Consider the following 25,045-nt stretch of genomic DNA (forward strand, 5'->3'; position numbering starts at 1 on the left):
TCTCTGCCCTCAGGACACTTACATTCTAGCGGGGGGTTGGGGGGGTGAGGTACCATAAAAAGAAAGTGAAGTAATTACAAAGTGTGGTGATGCTATAAGGAGAGGGTTAGCGAAGTTATTAAAAGGGGCCGTTTCGAGAGGGTGGGGCTGATGGGCCTTTCTGAAGAGGTGACGTTTAAGCTGAAACCTAAAGGATTCAAAGAAGCAGTCGGTGTGAAGGGGGGTCCTGGGTGGGAGGGGGCAACACCCCAGGCAGGGGGAATAGCAGGAGCGAGGTCCTGAGGAAGGGACAGATTTGTTGTGTCAGGGCTGGCGAGCCCCTTCAAAGGTGAAGTATTGAGAAATGTGAAGTTGCAGTTTGCTCGTAACTCCCACAGGGGTGACTCAGACCTCTACCAGCTGCACCCACCTGAGCTGTGACCATCCCACCATTTCTTACCTCAACCTCTGCAAAACCCGTGTGTCCCCCAGACTCTTCTCTTGCTATTGCCAGTCTGTTCTGCTCAGAGGATTTAGAGTCATCGCTTAGGGATATCCGGTTTTTCTTAGGATAAAGAGCAAAACCCTTACCCTGTAACAGCCCTGTGTCCACATTCCTGCTTTACTCTGATCCATCTCCTCCCGTGCTCACCTACATCAGCCCCTCGGCTTTTCTCCTCAAGCAGCTGAAGCTCCCTCCCTCCTCAGGTTCTTTGCACACACTGGTCCCTAAAGGCTTCGACCCAGCACTTACCCAAAGCCCTGTGCCTGTCACAGACCTACTCACCCTCACAGTTCCCCTGTGACGTCATTTCTCACGGAGACCTCCCCTGTGCCTCGGGTGACGTAAGCCCCTTTTCTATACAGTCAGCCCATTTGTTTTCTCCATAGAACTGAGCCCATTTGTGATTACACGGTTTGTGTGGGGGTTTTTTCCTAAGATTTTCTGCTTTTGGCTTAACAGTTGTGTCCCCGACTAGACTGTATGTTTCTCAAGATAAGAGACCAGGCCATGCCTGTGAGATGCTGGACCCCAGCACAAAGGGGATGCTCAATAAATATTAGCTGAATAAACACGTAAACTAAGAAGCAAAGCACCAGGTCCAAGGTCAAATCAACTCACATCTCACAGAAAATCTGTACAGAAAGTTGGGGGGGCGGGGGGCGGGTAAGAGTTATTATTGCTATCTACCCACAGAGGACTTTTAAGAAAGAAAATGTGAATCTTAAAGCGTAATGATGAGGCAGCATTGGCATGGCTAGCCTGCCTCCGTTTTTTTCGTTCTTTCATTCTGTTTTCTTTTTCACCCACAGTGGGCTCCTTCTGTGCTTGCACGAGTTCTAACAACAACACCTACTGGTGTTTGCGCACAGTTAATGAGACGCATAATTTTCTTTTCTGCGAGTTCGCCACTGGCTTTTTGGAGTACTTTGATATGAATACAGATCCTTATCAGGTAAGTCCGTGTGTTTTCATCCCGTGGAGGTGACTGCAAATAGAATAAGCAGAACAGGAGCCTAACTGGGTCGCCCCGGCGTCTCCGTCCACAGCTCACAAACGCGGTGCACACGGTGGAGCGGGGCATTTTGAATCAGCTGCACGTCCAGCTCATGGAACTCAGAAGCTGCCAAGGGTACAAGCAGTGCAACCCGAGACCGAAGGGCCTTGACGTGGGTAAGGAAACACAATTTGTTTTTTTCTGTGTTACCTGGAAAATTCTTTGTGTTTTCAAGTTTCCTGCCTTTGAAATGTTTATATGCATAGGAACATACACGTGCAGGGAAATCCACCCAGACAGTTCCAAACACAGTTTCTTCTCTAAATTTAGCTCTGGGTGCCTGAATGAAAAATGGAGCGCACCAGGAGGTTTGGTGAGCGTTGTGCCCCAGTCCCTCCCACAGGACTTCCGTTAGTAAACCTCGGTTCCGGATAGAAGCATGCCCTGGAGGATGGGATGAAAGCATGGGGGAGTGATTTGTTTTTGCTGTCAACAGTCATAAGATATATGCTAGGTAAACCAGGAGATCTTTCTTTTTTTTTTTCGAGAGAGAGAATTTGGATGGAAGCACACGGTGCCCTGTTTTTGCTTATCACAATTTGGAGCTCCCCCAGTTGGACCCACGCCCCTGACATTGTGCATTGATTTCTCTCGCTGGGATTTTCCATCTGAAATTAGAGCTGTTGGAGCCATTCATTGTCTTGGGACCTAAAAGGATAAGAGGGCCTGCGTGGGGTCGAGCAGACGTCCCCTCCCTGGTCTGCAGTGCTGAATTTATTTCTCCTTTGGCCCGTGGGGATGCACTGTCCGTCCCGCCGTGAAGGAGAAGACTTATTTTCTCAGGATTCTCCTAGAAATGTAAATACCAGCTGTCCGCAGAAGGAAGGAGGAGGACCGGAAGCTGGCCGAGGCCCTGGTGACGGCACAGCATACCAACCCCAAAAGGGTGGATGGAGAGCTGGACACGGGCTGCAGGGAGCCATTTGCAGGAACCTCTGTTGTGAGGCTGGGTTTTCTGTGTCCTTCACAGCCCGTGTCTCCGTGGGTCCCCAGCAGCTCCCTGAGTCATTGACTTGAGCAGTGGAAGGTAGAGGGGGATCCTAAAAGGGCCAACATCTCCACCTGTCCTTTCCACCATCGTTGGTCCTGAAGGCTTTCGAGCCGTGAGAGCCCCGTAAGAAATCATCAATCCCACAAGAGGGGCCCGTGTCCGCTGTCCATCAGCACCTCTCCGCCTGCACCTCGGGGAAAGGACTGGCAGCCCGAAGAGTCCAGTCCCGACTCGCAAACGAGGTCTTTTGGTCACTGACCCCACTCCACTCAAATCTTTCCAGATCCCCTGCTTATCTGTTAACCTTTTCTTCAAATCTTACCCAAAAAAAAAGCCCACAAAGGCCTGGAAACGAAAGCGATTCTTAGAGGCACTGGAAATCTTACACCCAGACATTTCTCCCCCAAAGAGCACAGCCCGCTTATTGGTGATGACAGAACAACTCCACTTAGTGAAACCCGACCACGCGGACTCCTGGCGGAGTGACGCGCCAGGTGGGCGCAGTTATTGCCCTCAGACCTCACGTCGTCCTCTCCACTTTCTAGACGGTTCCTCGGGGAGGTGATTATTGGCCCTTTTTGCCAAGTGTTTTGTCTAAAAATAACCCCAATGTAACTTTTCCCGAGACTTGCGCAGACTTCTGGAAGCACTTTCTTACTGTTTTTACAAGGCCTCTCCTCCTCTCTCCACCCCACCCGTTCTTCATGTGAGAGCTCTTATGTGATTTACCTTAAACCTCTTTCTTTATAGCCTTTGATCCTCGTTTTGAACCCAATAGAAAAGCTCTGTTGGGCCTCGGCACTGTCTGTATTTAACACATTTTGTTTCTCTCTAGGACGTAGGTGTTGTGCATGGGAAATCTATGTAGTGAACGGTTTTACGAGGCCTCACACTAACATAAATTACTCTTGTATTTTCCTCTATCAGGGAATAAAGATGGAGGAAGCTATGACCTACACAGGTATTCACCCTTTTTTATTCTCCCCCGGCAGCTTCTTTCCCAATAACTGCATGATCCAGCCATTTCAACTAATTTCCGTTTCTCACCTCATTGCACAGAGCATAGCTGGGGTGCATGCTTTTCCTAACAGCACTGGCCACCACCTGGTGCCATTGGTTCCAGATCTGTCCTTTCGTTTTGACATCAGCTCACTGTCACCACGCGACGTCTCGGAGCGTTCACGCTCTCCGGTGCCCGTGTGCTTGTGGAATGATGCTTGTCAGCGTGGGATGACGTGAAGCGGGGGCCTGGGGAGAGGGTGGGAGAAGGATGTTCCCTGTGGTGCTGACACATGGATTTGCTGGAGAGGCTTCAGGGAAACTGGTTAGAGACCTTTATGAACTAGAACGTCAAGAGCACAGAAAGCGTGATGGGGATTTGAGGCGCATTCTAACGCGGAACTGGAAGAGGTTCCTTGTTAGCAGTTCTTGATGAGCGTTGCTGGTGAAAAGCAGCAGGGGTGTGACTCACAAGGCTCTGCGGGGGGTTGGTGGTTGAAGAGCAGGTGCTGGGGTTGGGGACAGGGACCCAGGAGTAAGACATGCAGGGAGGTGTGAACATAGCTCGCAGACAATGCTGCCCGACACACCCACTTCCTAAAGAGGCCTCGGCCCAGTGGTCCTGTCCCCCTCCGACCCCACCCATCCCTCTTACCTTCTCGTGCTCCAGACCAGGGACCCAGCTGCCTGGTGGCCCTGTCCCTTGGTCACCGGCATCGTCAGCCCTTGCCCGTTTTCCACTCCAAGCACAGACCTCAGGCGGGTTTGTCAGAAATAGGCCGGGTGGGGCAAGACGGTCTGTCCTTACCACCTCTGTTTCGGGGCAAGTGAGGCACCGATGTGTCAGCACCCCAGTTAATGACTCCTCTGGGGAGAAGAACTTCCATCAAAGGCCCGTGGACTTCACTGGTGCCGTCCATACTGCCATCGTCTCAGAAACTGAAGAACGCCGGTGCTTCAGGCCTCCCTGTCCACCCACCCCCACCATCCGGTCCCCCCTCTTAGAGGGCTGCTCAAGGGGGACCAGAAGCGAAACAGGAGGAACAGTGGTGGGAAGATGTAAGCAAAGGAAACCAGGAAAGCTGGGCTTCTGAGGCTACTCGGTAACATTTCTGTCTCTCTTCTTTTTCTCCCCTCTCTGTCGTCTCTCCTGTCCTCGGTCTGCCCCCACCCCGACCCGCATCACCCGTAGCCCACGTAGGACCGAGCAGAAGAACCCCCTCTTAAGCTGGTCTCACCCGGGATATGGGCTGACGAGGTAATACCCCCTACGCCTGCACTGCTTCCGGGGACGCGTAACGACACCTCCGAAGTGTGACCTGTTAAATGGCCCTGACGCTGGATATTGTCTTTGTGGTTGTTTTGTTATGCACTCAGATTTGACAGCTGAGGGATTTTCGGTGTGGCCTTTTGTGTCTCTCACGGGAGAGGTAAAGGATATGACAGGTTATTAAGGACACAGTCTGGTCAGAGCTGAGTCAGCGTTCTTCTCCATCGCGTCTTCCCTGGACACCTTGGAGATGACAAGTGCTTACCTGCTCTCCAGCTGGCGGTACATGCGAGCACCTGGGGCTCTCCCTCCCCTCATCCCGGCCGCCACCTCTAAACGAGGCCAACTCCATCATTTCTGAGGTTGACGGGCACAGCTTTGAAAGCCTTAGTCAATGGAGCCCCCCTCTGGTCTTGTGTGCAGGGTGAATACCTGTTGCTTGTTTTTCTCCTCAATTCTTTACCAAAGGCCAGATCTAAGGATACTGTCTAACTCAGAATGACTGGCGTTTTCATAAGCCACCATTCCGTAACTGGTGAGGCAAGCCACCTTTCCATGGCTACCATGTTGCAGGCAGGAAATCATGGAACAGGGTTACTGAGAGCATTCGCCCGTCACGCCTGGGCACTCACTGGACACCCAAATGCCGAGTTGGATGTGGCTTCCCCCGCTCGCTGTATCCCGTGGGGATTGAAAGGGCGCAAATGCAGAAGCAGCCACCGTGTGTGTGTGGAGCTGCCGGGAAACTGCCGTCTCCAGATGGGTTTACCAGCACGCCGCCCTCCAGCCACAGCACTGCTTAGGGGTTCAGAAATCTTGGCTCTTTTTTTTTTTACTCTTTATTGTTGTATTACATATGTCCCCTCCCCCCGCCCCATTGAACCCTTTTAGCCCAGCCCACCCCCACCCGAGGCCTTCACCACCCTATTGTCTGTGTCTATGTGTTATGCACATGTGCATACAAGGTCTTTGGTTGATCTCTTCCACACCACCCACTCACCCCCACCTTCCCTCTGAGATTCCAGTCTGCTCCATGCTTCTATGTCTCTGGATCTATTTTGTTCATCAGTTTATTTTGTTCATTTGATTCCACCTATGAGTGAGATCATGTGATCCTTGTCTTTCTCTGACTGGCTTATATCGCTTAGCACAATACTCTCCAGGTCCCTCCATGCTGTCTCAAAAGGTAAGAGATCCTTCTTTTTTACTGCTGCATAATATTCCATGGTGTAAATGTACCACAGCTTTTTTATCCACTCACCTACTGATGGGCACTTGGGCTGTTTCCAGATCTTAGCTATTGTAAATTGTGCCGCTATGAATGTAGGGGTGCAAACATTCTTTCTGATTGGTGTTTCTGATTTCTTAGGATATGTTCCTAGAGGTGGGATCACTGGGTCAAATGGCAGTTCCATATTTAATTTTTTGAGGAAACTCCAAACTGCTTTCTATAATGGCTGCACCAGTCTGCATTCCCACCAGCAGTTCCCTTTTCTCCACATCCTTGCCAGCACTTGTCGTTTGTTGATTCATTGATGGTAGCCATTCTGACAAATGTGAGGTGATAACCTCATTGTCATTTGAATTTGCATCTCTCTGATGACCAGTGACTTTGAGCATGTTTTCATATGTCTCTTGGTGAGAAGTACCCTTTGGGGAATCATTTGCCTATTTTTTTAATGGATTGTTTGTCTTCCTTTTGTTTAGTTGTATGAGTTCCTTATATATTTTGGATGTAACCCTTTATCAGATGTATCATTGCCAAATATGTTCTCCCTGACAGTTGGCTTCCTTTTCATTTTTTTAAATGGTTTCTTTTGCTATGCAGAGGTTTTTATTTTTATGTAGTCCTGTTTATTTATTTTCTCCTTAGTACTTTTTGCTCTAGATTATCTGCAAACATATTGCTATGAGAGATAGATTTTCCTGCCTATGGTTTCTTCTAGGATTTTTATGGTTTCACGACTTACATTTAAGTCTTTTATCCATTTAATTTATGCTTGTGTGTGGTGTAAGCTGGTGGTCTAGTTTCATTTTTTGCATGTATCTGTCCAATTTTCCCAGCACCATTTATTGAAGAGACTGTCTTGACTACATTGTATGCTCTTGCCTCCTTTGTCAACTATTAATTGAGCATAATGGCTTGGGTCAATTTCTGGGTTCTCTGTTCTGTTCTATTGATCTATATGCCTGTTCTTGTGCCAGTACCAGGTTGTTAGTATAACTTGGTATCTGTTATTGTGATCCCTCCAACTTTGTTGTTCTTTCTCAAGATTGCTGTGGCTATTCAGGGTCTTTTTTGGTTCCATATAATTTTTGGAGTATTTGTTCTAGATCTGTGAAATATACTGCTGGTAATTTAATAGGGATTGAATTGAATCTATAGATTGCTTTGGGTAATATGGAAATCTTAATTGTTAATTCTACCAATCCATGAATACAGTTTATTCTTCCACTTGTTTATATCTTCCTCTTTTTCATCATCCTGTAGTTTTCTGAGTACAAATCTTTTACCTCCTTCATTAAGTTTATTCCTTAAGTATCTTAATTTTTTGTTGTTGTTGTACTAGTAAATGAGATTGTTTGTCTAGTTTCTCTTTCTAAGAATTCATTATTGGTGTATAAAAATGCCATGGATTTCTGGGTGTTAATTTTATATCCTGCTACATTGCCAATTTCATTTATTAAATTTAATAGTTTTTTTTTGTGGTTGTTTTTTTTGTTTTGGTGGAGTCTTTAGGGTTTTCTATATACAATATCATGTATCTGCAAATAATGAGAGTTTTGCTTCCTCCTTTCCAATTTGGATGCCTTTTATGTTTTCTTCTTGTCTGATGTGGCTAGGACTTTCAGTACCATGTTGAATAAGATTGGTGAAAGCGGACCTCCCTGTCTTGTTCCTGTTCTTAGGGAAATGATTTTAGTTTTTGCCCATTGAGTATGATGTTGGCTATAGGTTTGTTGTGTATGGCCTTTATCCTGTTGAGGTCTAATTTTTCTATGCCCACTTTGCTGAGTTTTTATCAAAAAAAGGTGTTGGATTTTGTCTAATGCTTTTTTTGTGTCTATTGATATGATCATGTGATTTTTTTTTTTGAAATTCAAAAATTTATTTCAATATACTTTTTAAAAAACTGAAATAAATGTAACAGCAGTAGAAAGGAAAAAGTAACTCCATTTCAAAGAAAAAAACCCCAACATTTGTAATATTCCTTGAAAAAGCATCATGTGGTGATAGACTTGGTCATTATTGTCCCAGTTCACCTCTCTAATCCCATCCCAGGAAATGGGAAGAGACTCAGGACTGACTGAGACAAGACTCTCCCCTCTGGCTGAATAAGGGTTGCAAATGAAAGCTATCTGCTGACCCAAATAATCATTTTATAATTTCTAAAATGAACAAGCCTTATAAACTGGACTTGTACAATTATCCTTTTCATCTGTTTAACGCTGATGGTAGGTGGGTTTGGGGATTTCAAGGTCTCCTCGGCCCTCAGGCTTCACAGGTGAAGGACTGTGGGCTGAGATGCGGAGGTTTAAAGGAGAAAGACCAGAAATCTCAGACGCCAGGGTTACCTTCCCTCAGCACTAGGATCATGTGATTTTGTCTTTCAATTTGTTGATGTGATGTATCACATTTATTGACTTGTGAATATTGTACCAGCCTTGAACCCCTCAAATCCCACTTGGTCATAGTGTATGATCGTTTTAATATATTGCTGGGTCCGATTTGCTAATATTTCGTTGAGGATTTTAGCATCTATGTTCATCAGGGATATTGGCCTGTAGTTCTCTTTCTTTGTAGTGTCTTTATCTGGTTTTGGAATTAGGATAATGTTGGCCTCATAAAAAGAGGTTGGAAGTATTCCTTCCTCTTGGATTTTTGGAATAGTTTGAGAAGGATAGATATTTGTTCCATAAGCCTTGGTTCTTTAAGAAAACTAATTAGGATGCATTGTTAAGCATGAAATATCATGACAAAAGCCTTTGAGAAAAATGACAAGCAAACCTGAAGAATTTAAAATTTGAAAATTCAAGTGTACTTTAGAAAATTTCTCTTGTACAAGATGGACTAAATAAGAGTTTTCAAACTACCTTCAGTTGTGTAGATTTTCAAAAACGAATCCTTGGACTTATTTAAAGGGTCTTCGAAAAGCAAGTCTGTTTCCTATTCATCTTCATTATTTATGTGTTTTTTTGCTGCGGTCTATGTGTGTGAGGCAGGGGTAGCTGAAAGGCTTTTACTCACTCTGGTCATTTTGTTGTTAGGACAAGCTCAGAGTAAGGACACAGCTCAGCAAGTGGTCCCCAAAACTCAGGAAATAATTTTTGACTTGAGTTGAAAACAATAATTTCTGTGTTGCAAAATAGTATAAGATGGACAGGGGCCAGGTGTTTATTTTTCCCATCGCCTGTGAGAGCTGCTGCTGCTGCTGCCCTCTGGTGTCCAACCCGAGCTCCTGGCACCGCGGTGTGGCTCCGGCGGGCCACACACGGCGCGTGGTTGTGGGGCAGACGGTCAGGTCTGGCAGCCTAATGCCGCAGGCCTGCTCCCTGGTCCTCTGTGCAGGCCAGCAGGCCACATCATGCTTCCCCCTCGACAACCATGCTCCTGTCCACTTGCTTTTGCTTCTTTGATTCATCTTCCCCTATAGCAGTGGTCGGCAAACCATGGCTCGCGAGCCACATGTGGCTCTTTGGCCCCTTGAGTGTGGCTCTTCCACAAAATACCACGTACCCTAATTAAGTTAATAACAATGTACCTACCTGTATAGTTTAAGTTTAAAAACTTTTGGCTCTCAAAAGAAATTTCAATCGTTGTACTGTTGATATTTGGCTCTGTTGACTAATGAGTTTGCCGACCACTGCACTATAGCAACAGCCCAGGCCTGGCAGATGGATATGGTGACATAGCTGTGTGTTAGAGGCTGTATCATACTGTGGTTAAAGCACATTCGCTGGAGCCAGACTGGACTCAAATCCCAGCCTTGCTAGTAAGAAGCTGAGACCAGAGTCGGACATGTACCAAACCCTATCAACGATGGGCATTAGTAAGGTGTACTATGGGATGTACAACACTTAAATGAAGAAGAGTGTATGAAAGGGAATAGTGCCCTTCTCATTTCAGAGCATGCTACCATATGTTATAAGAAACACAAAAAGAGAAATTATGCATCACTACCACCACCGTCTCCATCATCACTCATTGGCAACCAGATTCCCGCACACAAACGCGTTGTCTGCACCCCGGAAAGCCTCCGGTCACTGCCCCGCCCCACGTTGCCCTGGTGAAGCTTCCCTGGCGTGCCCTCGCGCTCACACCTCAGGACTCCGTTTATCTTCAGCTGCCTTGCTGGCTCTGCTGGGCCTTTCTGTTTAAGGTGTTTGACCAAGAGCTGGGTCAAGGTCTGGGGTCATAGGGGCTGGAAGTGAGGTCAGCCTCCCAAGGCGATGAGGGTACTCAGGGTCCGAGCTGTTAGGATGTGGGTCAGGGTCGGGCGGCCGTGTGCACTTCGCACCCTGCACAGAAGTGTGCCGGGAGGGACAAGTCGGCACGGAAATGCAGCAGGAGCTCTGCTAGACAAGCCATGCCAGCTGGTAGGTAAGTCTTCCTTCACACCACATGGCCACCCCGCTCAGGATCGGGGTCCAGCTAAGCTCCCCATCCAAGCTCTAAGATAATGCTCATAACGTCATGATACGAGTCTTCGTTCAAGAACAAAGGGTATCTTTCTACTTGGTCCTGTACTTCTGGGTCTTTAGGAGGTTTCTGAAGTGTTTTCTTACCTGTGTTGCACGGTTCTTGTTGATTCATAAGCACTTTACCTTCTTTATTGCCATTGTAAATAGGGCTTTCCTTCATCATTAAAACCTCTGATTATTTGTATTATTTATTTTCAGTCCACTTGACCTGTCTTGGATTGAGTATCTGCTATTATTATGTTGTATTTTTCATTGTGTCTTCTATAGATGGCTTCTTCTTTATAAAGCTGGTTGCCCTTTCTTCCCCTTTAGGAACTTAATAGAGTTAGTATTTTGGTCCTGTTGGTTGCCTTTGAACTTATACCTATTCATTGTCCCTAGTCCCTATTTCATATTTAATCTTTTATTATCTCTTTGGTCAGTTTTTTTCTATATAAACCTTGTGTTATTATTAATTTCAGACAGAGAGGGAGAGGAATAGAGAGAAACATTGATGAGAGACAACTATTAGCTGCCCCCTGCATGCCCCTTACTGGGGATCAAGCCGGCAACCTGGGCATGTGCCCTGACTGGGAATTGAACCAGGGACCTCGTGGTTCATTGGTCGACGCTCAACCACTGAGCCACACCAGCCAGACTTAATATAAACCTTTTATTTTATAATCCCAAAACTTGAAATGAAGTAAGCAGCTAGACCCTAGATTTGCTGACTAGCATCCAAGTTTTCTATCTTTGGTCAGTTTTTAACAGTGTTCTTTGACTCCCAACTGTTACTTGAACTATACTCTGAATTAACTCAGTCTCTTTCCGCTTTTCTATTTTTCTTCTCATTTCTAGTTGCACTTTGTCATATAAAATATTTTTTACCTCACTCCTACCTTTGCTTTACCCCCAGACCTGATAAATACCAGATGGGGCAAAAGTAGCTTTATAGTTGTGAGTACTCAAAGCAGAGTTTTGGTTTTATTTTAAATCTTTATTGTTGAAAGTATTACCTATGTCCCCTTTTTCTTTTTATGTAAGTTGCATCTATCATGCCTGCCCCTTCCCTCGTTTTATTTTTTTTTATACATTTTTATTGATTTTTTACAGAGAGGAAGGGAGAGGGATAGTTAGAAACATCGATCAGCTGCCTCCTGCACACCTCCTACTGGGGATGTGCCCGCAACCAAGGTACATGCCCTTGACAGGAATCGAACCTGTGACCCTTCAGTCCGCAGGCTCTATCCACTGAGCCAAACCAGTTAGGGCCACATGTCCCCTTTTTCCCCCCATTAGCCCGCCCCTGGCCCCCACCAACTTATTGTCTGTGTCCGTGGGTTATGCATATATGCATACAAGTTAATTGGTTGATCTCTTCCCATCTTGCCCTGCCTTCCCTCTGAGGTTTGACAGTCGGTTTGGTGCTTCTGTCTCTAGATCTATTTTTGTTCATCTGTTTATGTTGTTCGTTAGATTCTACATATGAGTGAGATCATGTGATATTTGGCTTTCTCTGACTGGCTTATTTTGCTTAGCATAATGCTCTGCAGGTCCATCCATGCTGTTGCAAATGGTAAGATTTCTTTCTTACAGCTGTGTAGTGTTCACTTGTATAGATGTACCACAGTTTTTTAATCCACTCACCTTCTGATGGGCACTTAGACTGTTTTCAAATTGTAAATTGTGCTGCTATGAACATAGGGATGCATATATCCTTTCTAATTGGTGTTTCTGATTTCTTAGGATATATTCCTAGAAGTGAGATCACTGGGTCAAATGGGAGTTCCATTTTTTTATTTTGGGGGGAAATTCCATACTGTTTTCCACAGAGGCTGTACCTGTCTGCAGTTTATTCTTATATTATTATTTATTGTATTTTTTTAAAATACATTTGATTTTTTACAGAGAGGAAGGGAGAGGGATAGAGAGGAACATCGATCAGCTGCCCCCTGCACACTCCCTACTGGTTATGTGCCTGCAACCAAAGTACATGCCCTTGACTGGAATCAAACCTGGGACCCTTGAGTCCGCAGGCCGACGCTCTAGCCACTGAGCCAAACTGGTTAGGGCTATTGTATTATTTTCCATTCAAACGACTCTAAACCTTCTTTTGCCTGCCCCTTATATCAAATGCTCACCACCAATCCTTTTGCTGAGGTTTCCCCAATGATTTTTTTGGTTGAATGAAACTCATCCGCTAGAAGACTATTTGAGAAGAGCTGACATGCACAGTATCCCGTGCATGCTTCCATTTTTTTAAAACTATTTTTCTAGAGCCTGATACTTGCCGGAGAGCTCGTCTGGACACAGCAGCCTTGGCTCATACTGATTTCTGACGGAAGGTGGCTTTCACCTCCTCGGATGCTTGATTGCATTTACTTGGCAGTGTTGTGTTGTAGCTTTTTTTCACTTGATGGGCATTTTCATAAAAGGATGGATTCCTTATTTTCTGTTATAATTTTGTGTAAATGTAGGCTGCTTTTACTAATTTCATGGGTTTGAAGTATTTACAATTCCTAATTTAAGAGGATCTTTTTCCAGCAGTGTAGCCATGTATACTTTTTCATGTTTTTATTTTTTATTATTTGGGGGTGGGAGTGGGAAAGATCAAATGTCCTCCAACTTTTTTGTTTTTCTACTTTTCTTGCAAGACCTGAAATTTCCCTTCTTTTGTTTCCTTTTCCTTTATGATCTGGCTTCCAAAGGGTGTATCTCCCTTCCTCTGTATCCTTTTCTCCCAAAAGCAATGCCTCTCACACAGCCACCTTGATGCATGCACACTTAAGTCCCTGCCTTGGGGTCACCTCTGTGATGTACCAGGACGCTACCATATTTTATACTTCAGGTTGGCATTCTTCCCAGCGATGGTTTCAAATCAATTTTTGGCTCTATCCCCACCTCCTTCTGCTCTCGTCCATACTGTTGTCTAGGGCTTGTACCCAAAATGTGTCATCCAGCTCTGCTGAGATTTGGTGTTAACATTATTTTACTTACAGGTGATGTGAAGGTTATATAATTTTCTGTCTTCTCGTTAAACTGAGATTTGGGGTTTTGTTTAGTTTTGCTTCTTTTTCCTGCCGATCTGTATTGCTAGTTACTGCATTAATCGAGGCCACCTCTTTAGAACAGTACTTGGGCACAACTGGAGAAAAGATGGCGTTTTCTGCAGGACTGTGGTCATCTTAGTGATGTAGAAAGATCTGAGAGAGAAAGTGGGTGCATTCTCTGCATAGTGTAAAAACCACTAAGAGATTAATTTGTGATAGGATTTTCAGGGCAAAAAAAAACACACGAAGAGATAGATTTAAGTATTTGATTTGGAGAGTTTAGTTGCATTCGATTTTGTTTTAAAACAAAGTACCAGGGGATATTAAATAAAAATATCTTCCTAAGCTCTGCCTAATACTTTAAAATACTTTCAAATCCATCATTTACCCAGCAACTCCTGAAGAAGTAAAGGTTTTATCACACAAGCATTCCCATGTTTGACAGATGAAGGAACCAGAACTCAGAGACTTACACAATTTCGTGGTTACAGAGTTGGCTTGAGTAGAGCCCGGGGTAAAACATGAGCCTCTTAACTTTGCCTGGACAGAGCAGTTATCACTTGTTTGATCTTCTTCCCAATTTTGTAACTTAAGGCCACTCCTTCGTAATAAATTACTAGGGTGAAATACTTTTTAGTGTTATACTTCAAATCGATTTGCTCTGTAAAAACAATGTCAGTTGCTTGTCTAAAAGTAGGAAATCTTTTCTCCACTAATGATCTATCTTCATCTCTCTTCACAGAGGCCAGTTATGGGATGGATGGGAAGGTTAACCTTCCCAGTCCCACTGCAGACATCGGCGGGCAAGGCCTGGAGGATTTATTCAGCATAAAGGAAAGCATCTATGAGTACAGACAGAACTACAGACTTAGTCTGGTTGACTGGACTAATTACTTGGAGGATGTAGATAGAGTATTTGCACTGCTGAACAGTCACCACGAGCAAAATAAAACAAGTAAGACTACAACTGCTCGAAGTGATGGGTTCCTGGCTGTGTCTGCTGAGCCCTCTGTGCCGGTAGAGATCGCCTCTGCTGAGTCAGATGAAGACCCAAGCCCTATGGCTGAGGAAGCCTCTCATTTGACGTTGCCAGCCGACCTTCAAACCCTGCATTTGAACCGACCAACATTCAGTCCGGAGAGTAAACTTGAATGGAATAACGACATTCCAGAAGTTAGTCGTTTAAATTCTGAACACTGGAAAAATCATAAAACTGACCAATGGATGGAGCATGAAGAGATGAGTCATCTTGAACTTGACCTCAGTGGTGGTGACATGCCAGAGCTGGTGCTCAAGCTTGACCCCAGGCTGCAGCCCATCAGCAGGCACCAGAAAGGCCTTCCCCAGGATGGTGGTCCAGGAGACGATGTTTCCAAAGATCAGCTGTATCTTCCTGTGCATTCTGACCCAGATTCCACTCCTCAGACGATCCAAGTGTCCACCTTGGAGCAGCCTGGTAACGCCAGCGGCATGGAGAGCATGTCTAACGAGGTGGAGAAAAGTCACAGAAGGGAGACTGATTAGACAATTGTTACCTTACCCTAAACACAGTATTAACTTTTTATCAGTAAACTAATAAAGGCAATCAAAACAACCAACATTCCAAGCTACCCTAGGTACCTACCTGCAGTAGACGCCAGTGCGCATGCGAGCGGACGCACAAGGAACCGGTGCTGTAATTCACTATGTGTCAAGGTGAGAAAGGTAATTTGGAGTTTTGTTGGTTTAGTGGATACTAAAACAGTATTAACTTTGGAAAGTTGTAGAGATATGCATATACAAATGCTATCCGACCAAGATGGCTAGAATTGTGCCTTCCTGCATTTCTGAAACTGGATGTCCTCGGTGAAACTTTCAACACACTTTCCACTGCCTGCATCATGTGGTTTGGATTCATTTTTAACCACTGGAATTTTTCAATGCCATCACTTTTAGGTCAATGATTTTGCACTTTGAGATCTAAATGCCATGTCTGTTTGGCTAGTCTTTTTTTTTTAACAGGCTTGTCACAGTCTCACTGCTTGCTCTCAGTGTGACAAATTAAAATAGACCCCCCCCCCCCGAAGGATGACACACAGTGTGGATCCCATATTGTTTAACATACGCTTTTGCCAGAAAATATTGCATGTGGTTTCCCTTGACTTGCTAAAATTGATTAGCAGAAAGGCATGGCTAATGATGTTAGCAGCAAAAATAAATAAGCAAAACAAAGATCACTTGCTCTCTCTGGGCCTAGCCTCAAAGTGTTCATCATATACTTAAGATAGTTAAATTTTTATTTTCTTAACAGGATAAAAGGACTGAAGATTCTCTCCCCACCTCTCTTTGTTTTGTTTTCTTGGCCTGGCTAATAAGGTTTTGTTTTCTTGGCCAATAAGCTTAAGTGTTGAGAAAATATATTTCGTTTTGAATTTATATAAGGAATTTTTCCAATAAAACACACTCATGAATGTTTCATAATTTAAACACATGTATTGTATGATTAAGACCTTCACCAAGTTCTGATTTTTTAAAGGCATAGTTCAAAACGTGTTCTTAAACATTCTTGTTATTAGATTTTTAAATACCAGCAAAAGGATTACCTCATTGAAAGTTATCAGTATCCTAATCAACTTCCCAGTAATAGCTTAACGGTGATTTTCCTTTTAGATAAAGAAAACATAATTTACCTATGTGTTTAAGGTAAACTCTTCTTAAAGATAATTTACAATGGTATAGCTGAATCTTCGATAACTTTAAGTCCTTATTGTAGACTCTGTACATATGTTAAAATTCACTAGCTCTTTATCAGATGTGTGTGCCACTGGCTGAATGACAGAGGAAACATATTTATGGTCATGAATGATATGCTTTGTAAAAAGGCTTCAAGTTATTAAGAAGCATACCGTGTGTTTTTTTTAAATCTTGTGTAATATTCTGTAATACTTTTATAGAACAATTCTGGCTTCAGGAAAGTCTAGAAGCATTATTTCTTGAAATAAAAGGCGTTTAAACTTTACCTGTTTCAGAGACATGAACTTGACCAAGTTCTTGAGGTACACCCCTTCCTTATAGTAAACCTGAGTCCTGATCTCAATTTACATAATTGAATAGTAGCCGTAGCAGTAAAATTGACCGCAAGTCCGTGTGTTACAGAACATTCTCAGATCGGGGATCACAGCATAGATTTGTCTCATTGCTGTCAGGAGGACACCCCCCACCAAAGGCAGTTTGGGTTCTTTGGGGACCATGGACTTTGGTGGAGACCTAACGACCCTCCAAAACCTCCAGTTTTCTGATGGAAGAGTCCATGCACTTCCTTCCGCTCCAGATTTCCTGAGGACCTTTCCCCCTCAGGAAGAGCCGCTAACAATTCATGTCCAGAAATCAGAAATCTCTGGTAGTAAAAGGGGGGAAAAGCAAAGGACTTTGGGAGCTGCCAGTTCAGTCCTCGGATAACTGAGGAAGCCATCTGCATTGTTAGGGCTGCCATGAGAGAACACCACAGACTGGACGCCTTAAACAACAGAAACGTATTTTCTCACCGTTCTGGAGGCTGGAAGCAAGACGTGGCGGCAGGGCTGGTTTCTCCCGAGGCCTCTCTCCTGGGCTTGCAGATGGGCCACCTTCTCACTGTGTCCTCGCATGGCCTTTTCTCTGTTCGTGCACATCCTCTCTCGCACCAGTCGTGTAGGGTTAGGGCCCACCCTTATGACCTCATTTAACCTTAGATACAGTCACATTGGAGATCAGGACTTCAATGTGTGAATTTAGAGGAGACACAATCCAGTCCACAGCCCCACCGTTTCATCAAGAGTCCCAGGTAATGGTGTCGTCCAAAGGCACGTCATTGTGCCCTCTTCCTGTTCCTTTCCTGTAAAATGTGACTAGGCCAAAGGTCGTTCTCTTGGAGAAAATTACATTTTAGTTCAATCCGATAACTATGGAGTACCAACTCTGTGTAAAGGGCCCTTAGAGATTGGCTGGCCAACTGGACTCAATTGGATCTTAGAGGAGGCTGATGCTCAGAAGTCTGAGCAAGTGTCCCACCTGCCCATTCCATACAGACATAGAAGAAGAAGAGATTAGCAGAGGCAAAGGCCAGCCCCTCCCACTTTCTCAACACATATGCTCAACATTCCCTCTCCCCCTCTCTCTCACACACACACCAGATTAGGGAAGAAAGGCCATTAGGGAGACCCCATTTGATTAGGAGTAACAGAACAATGACCATGAAGTCAGACCTAACTTCATGGCAAACTCTTAATTTTTACTATCTGTGTGAGCTTGGAAAAGTCACATAACCTCTTGAAAACAGCTTCCTCAATTGGAAAATGAGAGGTTTGAATTTAAAATAGAAAATGCAGAGCATATGTGCTTTCTTTTCACAGAATGTGCCCAGGGAAGACATTGCTAATGCGTAGACACTTTGCCATTAAGCCAGAGCATCCATGCCCTTGGAGTTTCTCTCAGTGCCCACTTCCGCCTCAGCCAGCTACCACCAACACTGCAGATCTGGTGTTGGCATGCAAGACAGAAACCGGTCCTATCCACACCGGATAATGACTATCTGAGGCTCCTCCCAGCTTGCTATAAAGAAATCACCTATAACCACCGACATCTGCAGGGTGTTTTAAGAAAGAAGGAACGGATACTTACCACTCCCATTCCACGCCAAACATACCTTTTAAGAAGTTAAAAATAAATGCTTATTTTTCAGGACTTGCTTTAGAGCTGATATGGTCTCAGATTATAAGAAGGTCTTCCATTTCCCAAATTAGTCCAATTCTGCTTGATATTTTCAAATTTCATTTTAATCTTCAGTTGATAATCAAAATATTTTGGGCAGTTAATACCATGATGTGGTCCACTAGCCTGGTTCATTTGGGTATGAACTTATGGAAGCTGCAATAGCCCCCTCGACCCCTTTCCTATCTCTAGCCTCTCCCACCTCCAACACATCCCATACTCGCTGCCAGGTGAGCCTGTCATTACTGTGGCTCAGATCTCAGCCTTTGACTCAGAAATCTTCAATGATTGTTTAACATCCTCTGTGAGAAGCTCTAGCCCAAGCACGTCAAACTCAAGGGCTAACACGGGCCAAATAAACAAGGCATGCGGCCCACGGGTCACGAGTTTGACATGCTTGCTCTCGCCTTTCATCCACCCATCTGCTCCCTCTCCACCTCACCCATCACTATCAGCTTCCCCTGGGTTGGCACCACCTTCCCAGGTCTGAATTTTTCTCCACTTTCCATCTATCCTCCTGAGGTTTATCCCCATTCGCCATCTCAACCTGTAGAAATCCCACCCATTCTTCAATCCCATATTATTTGAAGTTTTGCTTTTCCTTCCCATGTAAATTTCCCTGTTCTCCTCCAACCCTGGATATAATATCGCCTCCATTTTACACTGTCCCCCGGATAAAGAAACACCAATGTTGTATCAAGTCTGGGGCCAACAGAGTGAGAATAACTGGCCACATGCATAACCTTGCTCCTTCCCCCATTTCAGACCAAGAAACTTACCTAGTTCCTCTTAAAGGGCTGGCTCATGAACTTACTCGGACTCAATCCCTCTGAGGTTCAGTGCTGGGGTGCCAGCTTGAAAGGAACCAGGGATATTTGGGGAGAAATTGGATTGTCTGGCATCAGGGCAAGAACTCAGGGGTGGCTTTCTCCCAGTCAGGGGTGTTTGCAAGGGTCATTGTTCCTATGCTGAGACCTCCACCTTCGCAGAGCTGACAGGTAGCCATATCTGAGTCTCCATCAGCCTGGCTCACACTGTTTGCTCTGCCCTAGTGATTCCCTGAGACCCCACCCCATTCAATTTGCAGCTCCACTCAAGCTGTTTGCCATATGAATGGCCTGTCCTGGCTCAGGCTTCAGACTTGGCTAAAATCTTTCAAAAAAGCAGTAGCTGGCATCAGCTACCCCATACCTATCAATAAAAGACCCAAGACCCAGCACTAGTACCAGCCTGCCTTACTTCACAGCTGTGCCTCAGCTGGGCACTCCAAACCCAATACAAGTAGCAGCCATCTGCAGACGTCTCTGTAGCTCCTGTGGGTGGCCCCAGGCAGTGATTGACTTTGCACTTCCCAGGAGGCCCCAGAGCCAGTGCATCTGGTGGACAGCTTCAGAACATACCAGATTACAACTCTACACATCCACAAGCAACACACTCAAGGGAAGGGGCAAACTTTGTGAGCACCAAAGCCCCATTGAAGCAAGACCTGCTCCATAGGAGTGTCTCCTGCACAGCTGGTCCTCACAGCCAATTGGCCTCAGGGTCAATTCCTCCCAGTGATGCCAACAGTAATCAAGGCTCAACTACAAGACTGTGCACACAGCCCACACAGGGGTACCCCTAGAGTGCCCAACTCAGGTGACTGGGGAGGCTGAGCCACTGGGCCCTACAGGACACCTACTACACAAGACCATTCTACCAATTACCAGGAAACATAGCCGCGCTACCTAATACATAGAAACAAACACAGGGAAATAGCCAAAATGCGGAGACAAAGAAACATGTCACAAGTGAAAGAACAGAGAAATCGCCAGAAAAAGATCTAAATGAAATCAAAGCAAGCAAACTAGACAAGAAAAAGCTAACAGAGTTCATCACCACCAAACCAGTATTACATGAAATGTTGAAGGGTATTCTAGAAGAAGAAGAAAAAATATAGAAAATATGAACAATAAAATGGCAATAAATACATATCTATCAATAATTGAATCTAAAAATCAAAACAAATGAACAAGAAATACAATGAACAAAATAAACTGATAAATAAAATAGAATCAGATGCATGGAAACATGGAACAGACTGACAAATATCAGAGGGAAGGGGGGGGGAGGGTGGGAAGGGATTAACCAAAGATCTTACATGCATGTATGCGTTACCTATGGACACAGACAAGAGGGTGGTGAAGGCCTGGGGTGGGGCAGGAACTGGGTGGAGGGGGAAATGGGGGAAGAAAAGGGGGACATCTGTAATACTCTCAACAGTAAAGATTTAAACATCATCATAATAAAAGAAACTTACCTAATGTGACCATTGGTTAGTATTGGTCAACTCACCTCGCTGTGTTGTTGATGTTGAAAAGTTGGCCAGCATAATACCTTGGCCTCACAGTGAGCCCAATGTTGTATGAAGTAGATAGGATGACTTTCAAAAATCAGATTTTTTTCCTGCTGGGACACCTCTGATCCCAGATGTTAGGGAAGCACTGCAGAAGGGTAGGTACATAGGGAGCTACAGAGTTGAAGTCTTTCGTGCTGAGCGCCACCTCATTTTTCTGCTGGCAAATGGGAGTGCTGGGCAAAGGTATCTACCTTCTGTTCTGAATTTCCAGCCCCCACACAGGTCGGCTCCCCAGGACTCTGGAGCAGAACCTGCATCCTCTACCCCAATCCTCTTCTCCCACATTACCTCCCAGCAACCAACAGCTCACATGACCCAGAACCAGAGTGGAACCAATCCAACCACTAATAGGAGAGAGATGTCATCCACTTCGCCTCCTTAAATTAATATGTTTGTGGTTAACTAAGAGCCCCACGCAACTCAAGCCCAGGAACCAGAAGAGCCCAGAGATTAGCCGGGCATGTATTTCCCATACTGACCAGTAGATGGAGATGTAGTGCAACTAAAGACATTTTGGCTGGGAGCCAGGACCTGGGCCCTGGCAGACCTGCCACTGAATTGATTTCTAAAGTAGCTTCACTACCACTTTGACAAGAACACATCTAGAACAGCATGATTCACGGCAGGCTTGCTCTTTCTCCAGTGCCTAGGATCCTAGCCAAGCCAGCAGGCCAATGAACGGTCTTAGCATTCTACTGATTTATGTGGATATTATGAGTTGGAACTATGTCAAACTTTGACATTTAAATTCAAAAGTGAGCACCGAATATTGATTGCCTTGCTTTCCAATGACTTTGTGCAATTAAAAATGTTTTTTGGCTCCCACAGGCCCTGTCTGCCCAGCTGACAGTTTTAAAAACAAGAGAGGAACTGGGTGCTTTTTAATAGCTCTTAAAACGCTGAGGTCAGACCAAGTCTCATAACCTTTCCTCCATCATTTCTCAAAAAGAAACTTTTTCCCATGTTCTTATTTCAAAAAACACAATTTACAGATTGGTTCTATCTCTCCCATGAAAGTGTGAGATATTAAAGAAATTAAAGAGAAACCTTTGGCCTAAACTGCACACAAAATTGTGAAGAGGCTGGTGGATTGGGGCAGGGGGTACTATTTGCTCTTTGCATAAATGGCTCCCTTGATGAATGCACAAAGCCACTGTGAGAAATAAGCATTTGTCCAGAAGTCAACAGATGCACGCCCCCAATAGCCTGTATCTTGAGCCACTGTGACTCTTTAGTTTCGCTGTGCAGGGGGTGACGAGGTAAGAAAGGGAAATCAATTAGCCGCTCTCCACCTATCCAGTGCTCAAGGCGGCCTCCTAACTATAACATATAACCACTCTGTGCTTCGGTCCATGGGTCATGCTGCTACTGCCATGTTCCTTTACCTCCTTCCGCCTCTCACCCAAAAGTCTGGGATACCAATGTCCTTGGAAAACTCTGCCTTCAGTCGGAAGAGACCTGGAAATACAGTGCTTTTCCCCAAGGGTGGAGTCTGAGCTCACGTTCCTCCTCCAATTTCAGATGAGTTCGTGGGCGCTTCAGCAACGATGAACTCCATTCGTGGAGGTGGGGGAAACTTTGTTGGCAAAGTTTGGACAGTCACTCCTTCAGAAATCATTCATTTTTATGCTTGAGACTTGGAACTTCCCTTTTGTTTACCAATTTTTAGAAGAACGACTTGGACTCCTTTGGGAATTCTTCTTAATTTGTCATGGTCAACTGTGTGGCAAAAAGAAAAAAACTAATACCTACCAGATGCTCACCATTTGCTCCTGTACACATCCAGGATCCCAGAAGTTAGGCAGGGATGTGCAACTGGTTCCGACAACGCAGTGTGACAAGGGTCACTTCTGGGCTGAGAAGGAGAAAAGGTATTTTCCTTTCTCTGGGCTCTTCCTTTCCTTGCTCAGCAAAGACGACCAACCTGAAGGTTCCAGATGGTGCAGCTTCAAGTAGCAGAACCTCACCCGAGCTGGTTTGGCTCAGTGCATAGAGTGTCGCCCTGCGGACCAAAGGGTCCCAGGTCCAATTCCAGTCAAGGGCATGTACCTCAGTTGCAGGCTCCTCCCTGGCCCGGGCCCTGGTCAGGAAGCGTGCAGGAGGCAACCAATCCGTGTAGTTCTCTCTCACATTGATGTTTCTCTGTCTTTCCCTCTCTCTTCCACTCTCTAAAAATCAACGGGAAAAACAAACAAAAAAGATGGTAAGACTTCTGTCAGGCTGGGCCCTTGAGGAACCACATGGAACAGACCCATAGAACCATGTCATGGAAATAAGAAGCAAACTTTTGTGCTATGGAGCCACTGAGATTTGGCGGTTAGCATGTTTTTAAGCATAATTCAGCCTATCTTCACCAGCATAAACCTTATTCAAGGCACATAGTTCTGCAGGGCCAAAGTCTGAATTTAAGGGATGGACTACTTAAAATTATTCTCTGGTGACTCAATGAAAAATGTGCTCCAGCAGGCTCTTAAAACTATAGTCCTAAGAGTTGACATGTAGGACATTTGACTTCAAGGCAGAATTATCAGTTAAATAAGGAGTGCATTACCACTATTTTTCAGAGCAGTGGGGGGCTATGTAATCCAATCAACCCCCTGGGTCTTCCTTGTGTGGAGAGATGATCACACCAGCTTCACTGCTTCGTCTCTTCAAACAACAAAAATCATAAGAGACAAACTACTTTCAATCCAACACGCTTTATTCTTTTTTTTTTTTAATTTTCAGTGATCAAGTATCCAAGATGTTGTAAACTGAGGTTGATTAGTACATTGACAAGAGATTTCATTAAACACAAGGAAATTACACAAATTTTAAATTACCCTAAGAGGTCACCAAATAAATATTCATTTTTAAAATCACAAAATCAAACTGCTTTATGCAACAACTCAAAACAGCCTTTCATCACAGGCATACACACCTCTACACACACAACACACACACGCCGAACACGCACGCCGTTAGGATCCTGACGCCAGCTGGTTTGACACAGTATCACATCTCCTTTAACTAAAGAATTAGAGGCTGACCTGCCTGTTTCATGCTTCTATCTGACATTTCGCGTTTGGGGTGGAGGTATGTATTTTAAGAGAAATGCTCACTATAAAATCTTACCAATTATTCTCATTTTTCTTTTCTAGATACAAACTTTAAACTTCTTTTGTTCACCCCTTTGGTTTAACATGTCCCTTCAATTACATTGGTTTTGGTTTTTAATATTTTCTCCTTCAACTTTCACATGTAATAGAATACCAGAAAAAAAGACACCACCTTCCAAACCCTAGTATTAAAAACACCTTACATGGGTGTGCGTTTTTAGAGAATAAGAAAAGATTATCTGAAATATTTTTCTCCTCTCTCGGAAATTATTTTTAGCATCTGATTATTCTTGCTAAAATAAATATCAAAAGCACTGAGTTTTTATAGAAAGAAGATTCCCCCTCGCACCCTTCATTTTTGCAATGTCAAGTTCATGGATTAACTGAAGTGATGAGAGTAATGAGTGTTTGCTTCCGGGAAGTTCAGAGTTTCAAAAGCAAAGCGCATGCAGTCCCTTATCAATGAAACACCGTGGAGTCAGTGACATGTCTTCGTGAGGAGCATGCTTCATCAAGTACTTCTAGCACCAAGGCGTTCTTTTTAACGTTGCAAAAGCGAACACCCAGGGAGGGTCTTCCTCGTATTTGACCCTTCTTAGGGCTGAGTAAAAATGAAGTGCTTAAAATAACATACACAGATCGGATTCCATTGTAGCAAGAAGTCTGGGATGGACACGGCTAGCAGCATCCTGGGAGATGGGGAAAGAGGAGGAGACAGAAAAGATATAAAGTGCTCAAGGCCCTGACTTCACGGTCAGCCCTGGCACTCCCGTGGCCGGCATGACAGAGGAAACGCGAACACGTGTAAAGGCCACCAACTGGTCTGCACAACAGAGAATCGCAAACCTGCAGAGTAGGCAATTCTGGGATTATACCGTATTGTGTTGTCTACCTGCTGCTTAGAAGACTCAGCATGCACCAATATATCGGTAGTTATGTTCGTGTTTCTGCGCCACTGAGGATGTTCTACAAACACACAAAATCACCAGGTAGAATTGGCCACCGCCCTAGGCTTGGGCTCTCCCACGCCTCCTGGGCACACGCGAGGATTTCCACAAATGCTGCAGGTCCATTCAGACTGCGAAGCCTCTCCCTGGTGCCCCTGTGGCTGACACAGAGCCGGCGCCCAAAAGCAATGTTCCGCTCCAAGCCCGCCAGGGAGTGCAAGCTGAACTGCGGACCGAGGAAGCGATTCTTGGTGGGCGGTGAGAACGGAGGGTTCTCCGCCAGGCACCTCGCTTCTCCGGGGCTGCATTTCCCCGTGCCTGCTCCTGTTTGCCACGGCACCTTC

At 44.8% G+C, this 25,045-nt stretch overlaps 1 protein-coding gene across 8 annotated transcripts in view; it reads left to right on the forward strand.

Moving 5' to 3' along the window:
• Positions 1-16,543, forward strand: part of SULF1 (sulfatase 1) — a 168,015-nt gene extending 151,472 nt beyond the window's left edge. For 5 of the 8 annotated variants that reach the window (XM_079796252.1, XM_079796253.1, XM_079796254.1 and 2 more), the window contains 3 exons: positions 1,294-1,436; positions 1,531-1,654; positions 14,273-16,543. In XM_079796252.1, coding sequence (XP_079652378.1) covers positions 1,294-1,436; positions 1,531-1,654; positions 14,273-15,054 — 1,049 coding nt within the window. In that variant the 3' untranslated portion in view covers positions 15,055-16,543. Of the gene's footprint in view, positions 1-1,293; positions 1,437-1,530; positions 1,655-3,456; positions 3,491-4,720; positions 4,787-14,272 lie in introns of all 8 variants that reach the window. The other 3 variants (XM_079796257.1, XM_079796259.1, XM_079796258.1) reach the window with 2 other exon arrangements.
• The last annotated feature ends 8,502 nt before the right edge of the window (positions 16,544-25,045 follow it).

The sequence above is a fragment of the Cnephaeus nilssonii genome (genome assembly GCF_951640355.1).
Source record: "Cnephaeus nilssonii genome assembly, chromosome: 18".
In the NCBI taxonomy this organism is placed as follows: Eukaryota; Metazoa; Chordata; class Mammalia; order Chiroptera; family Vespertilionidae; genus Cnephaeus; species Cnephaeus nilssonii.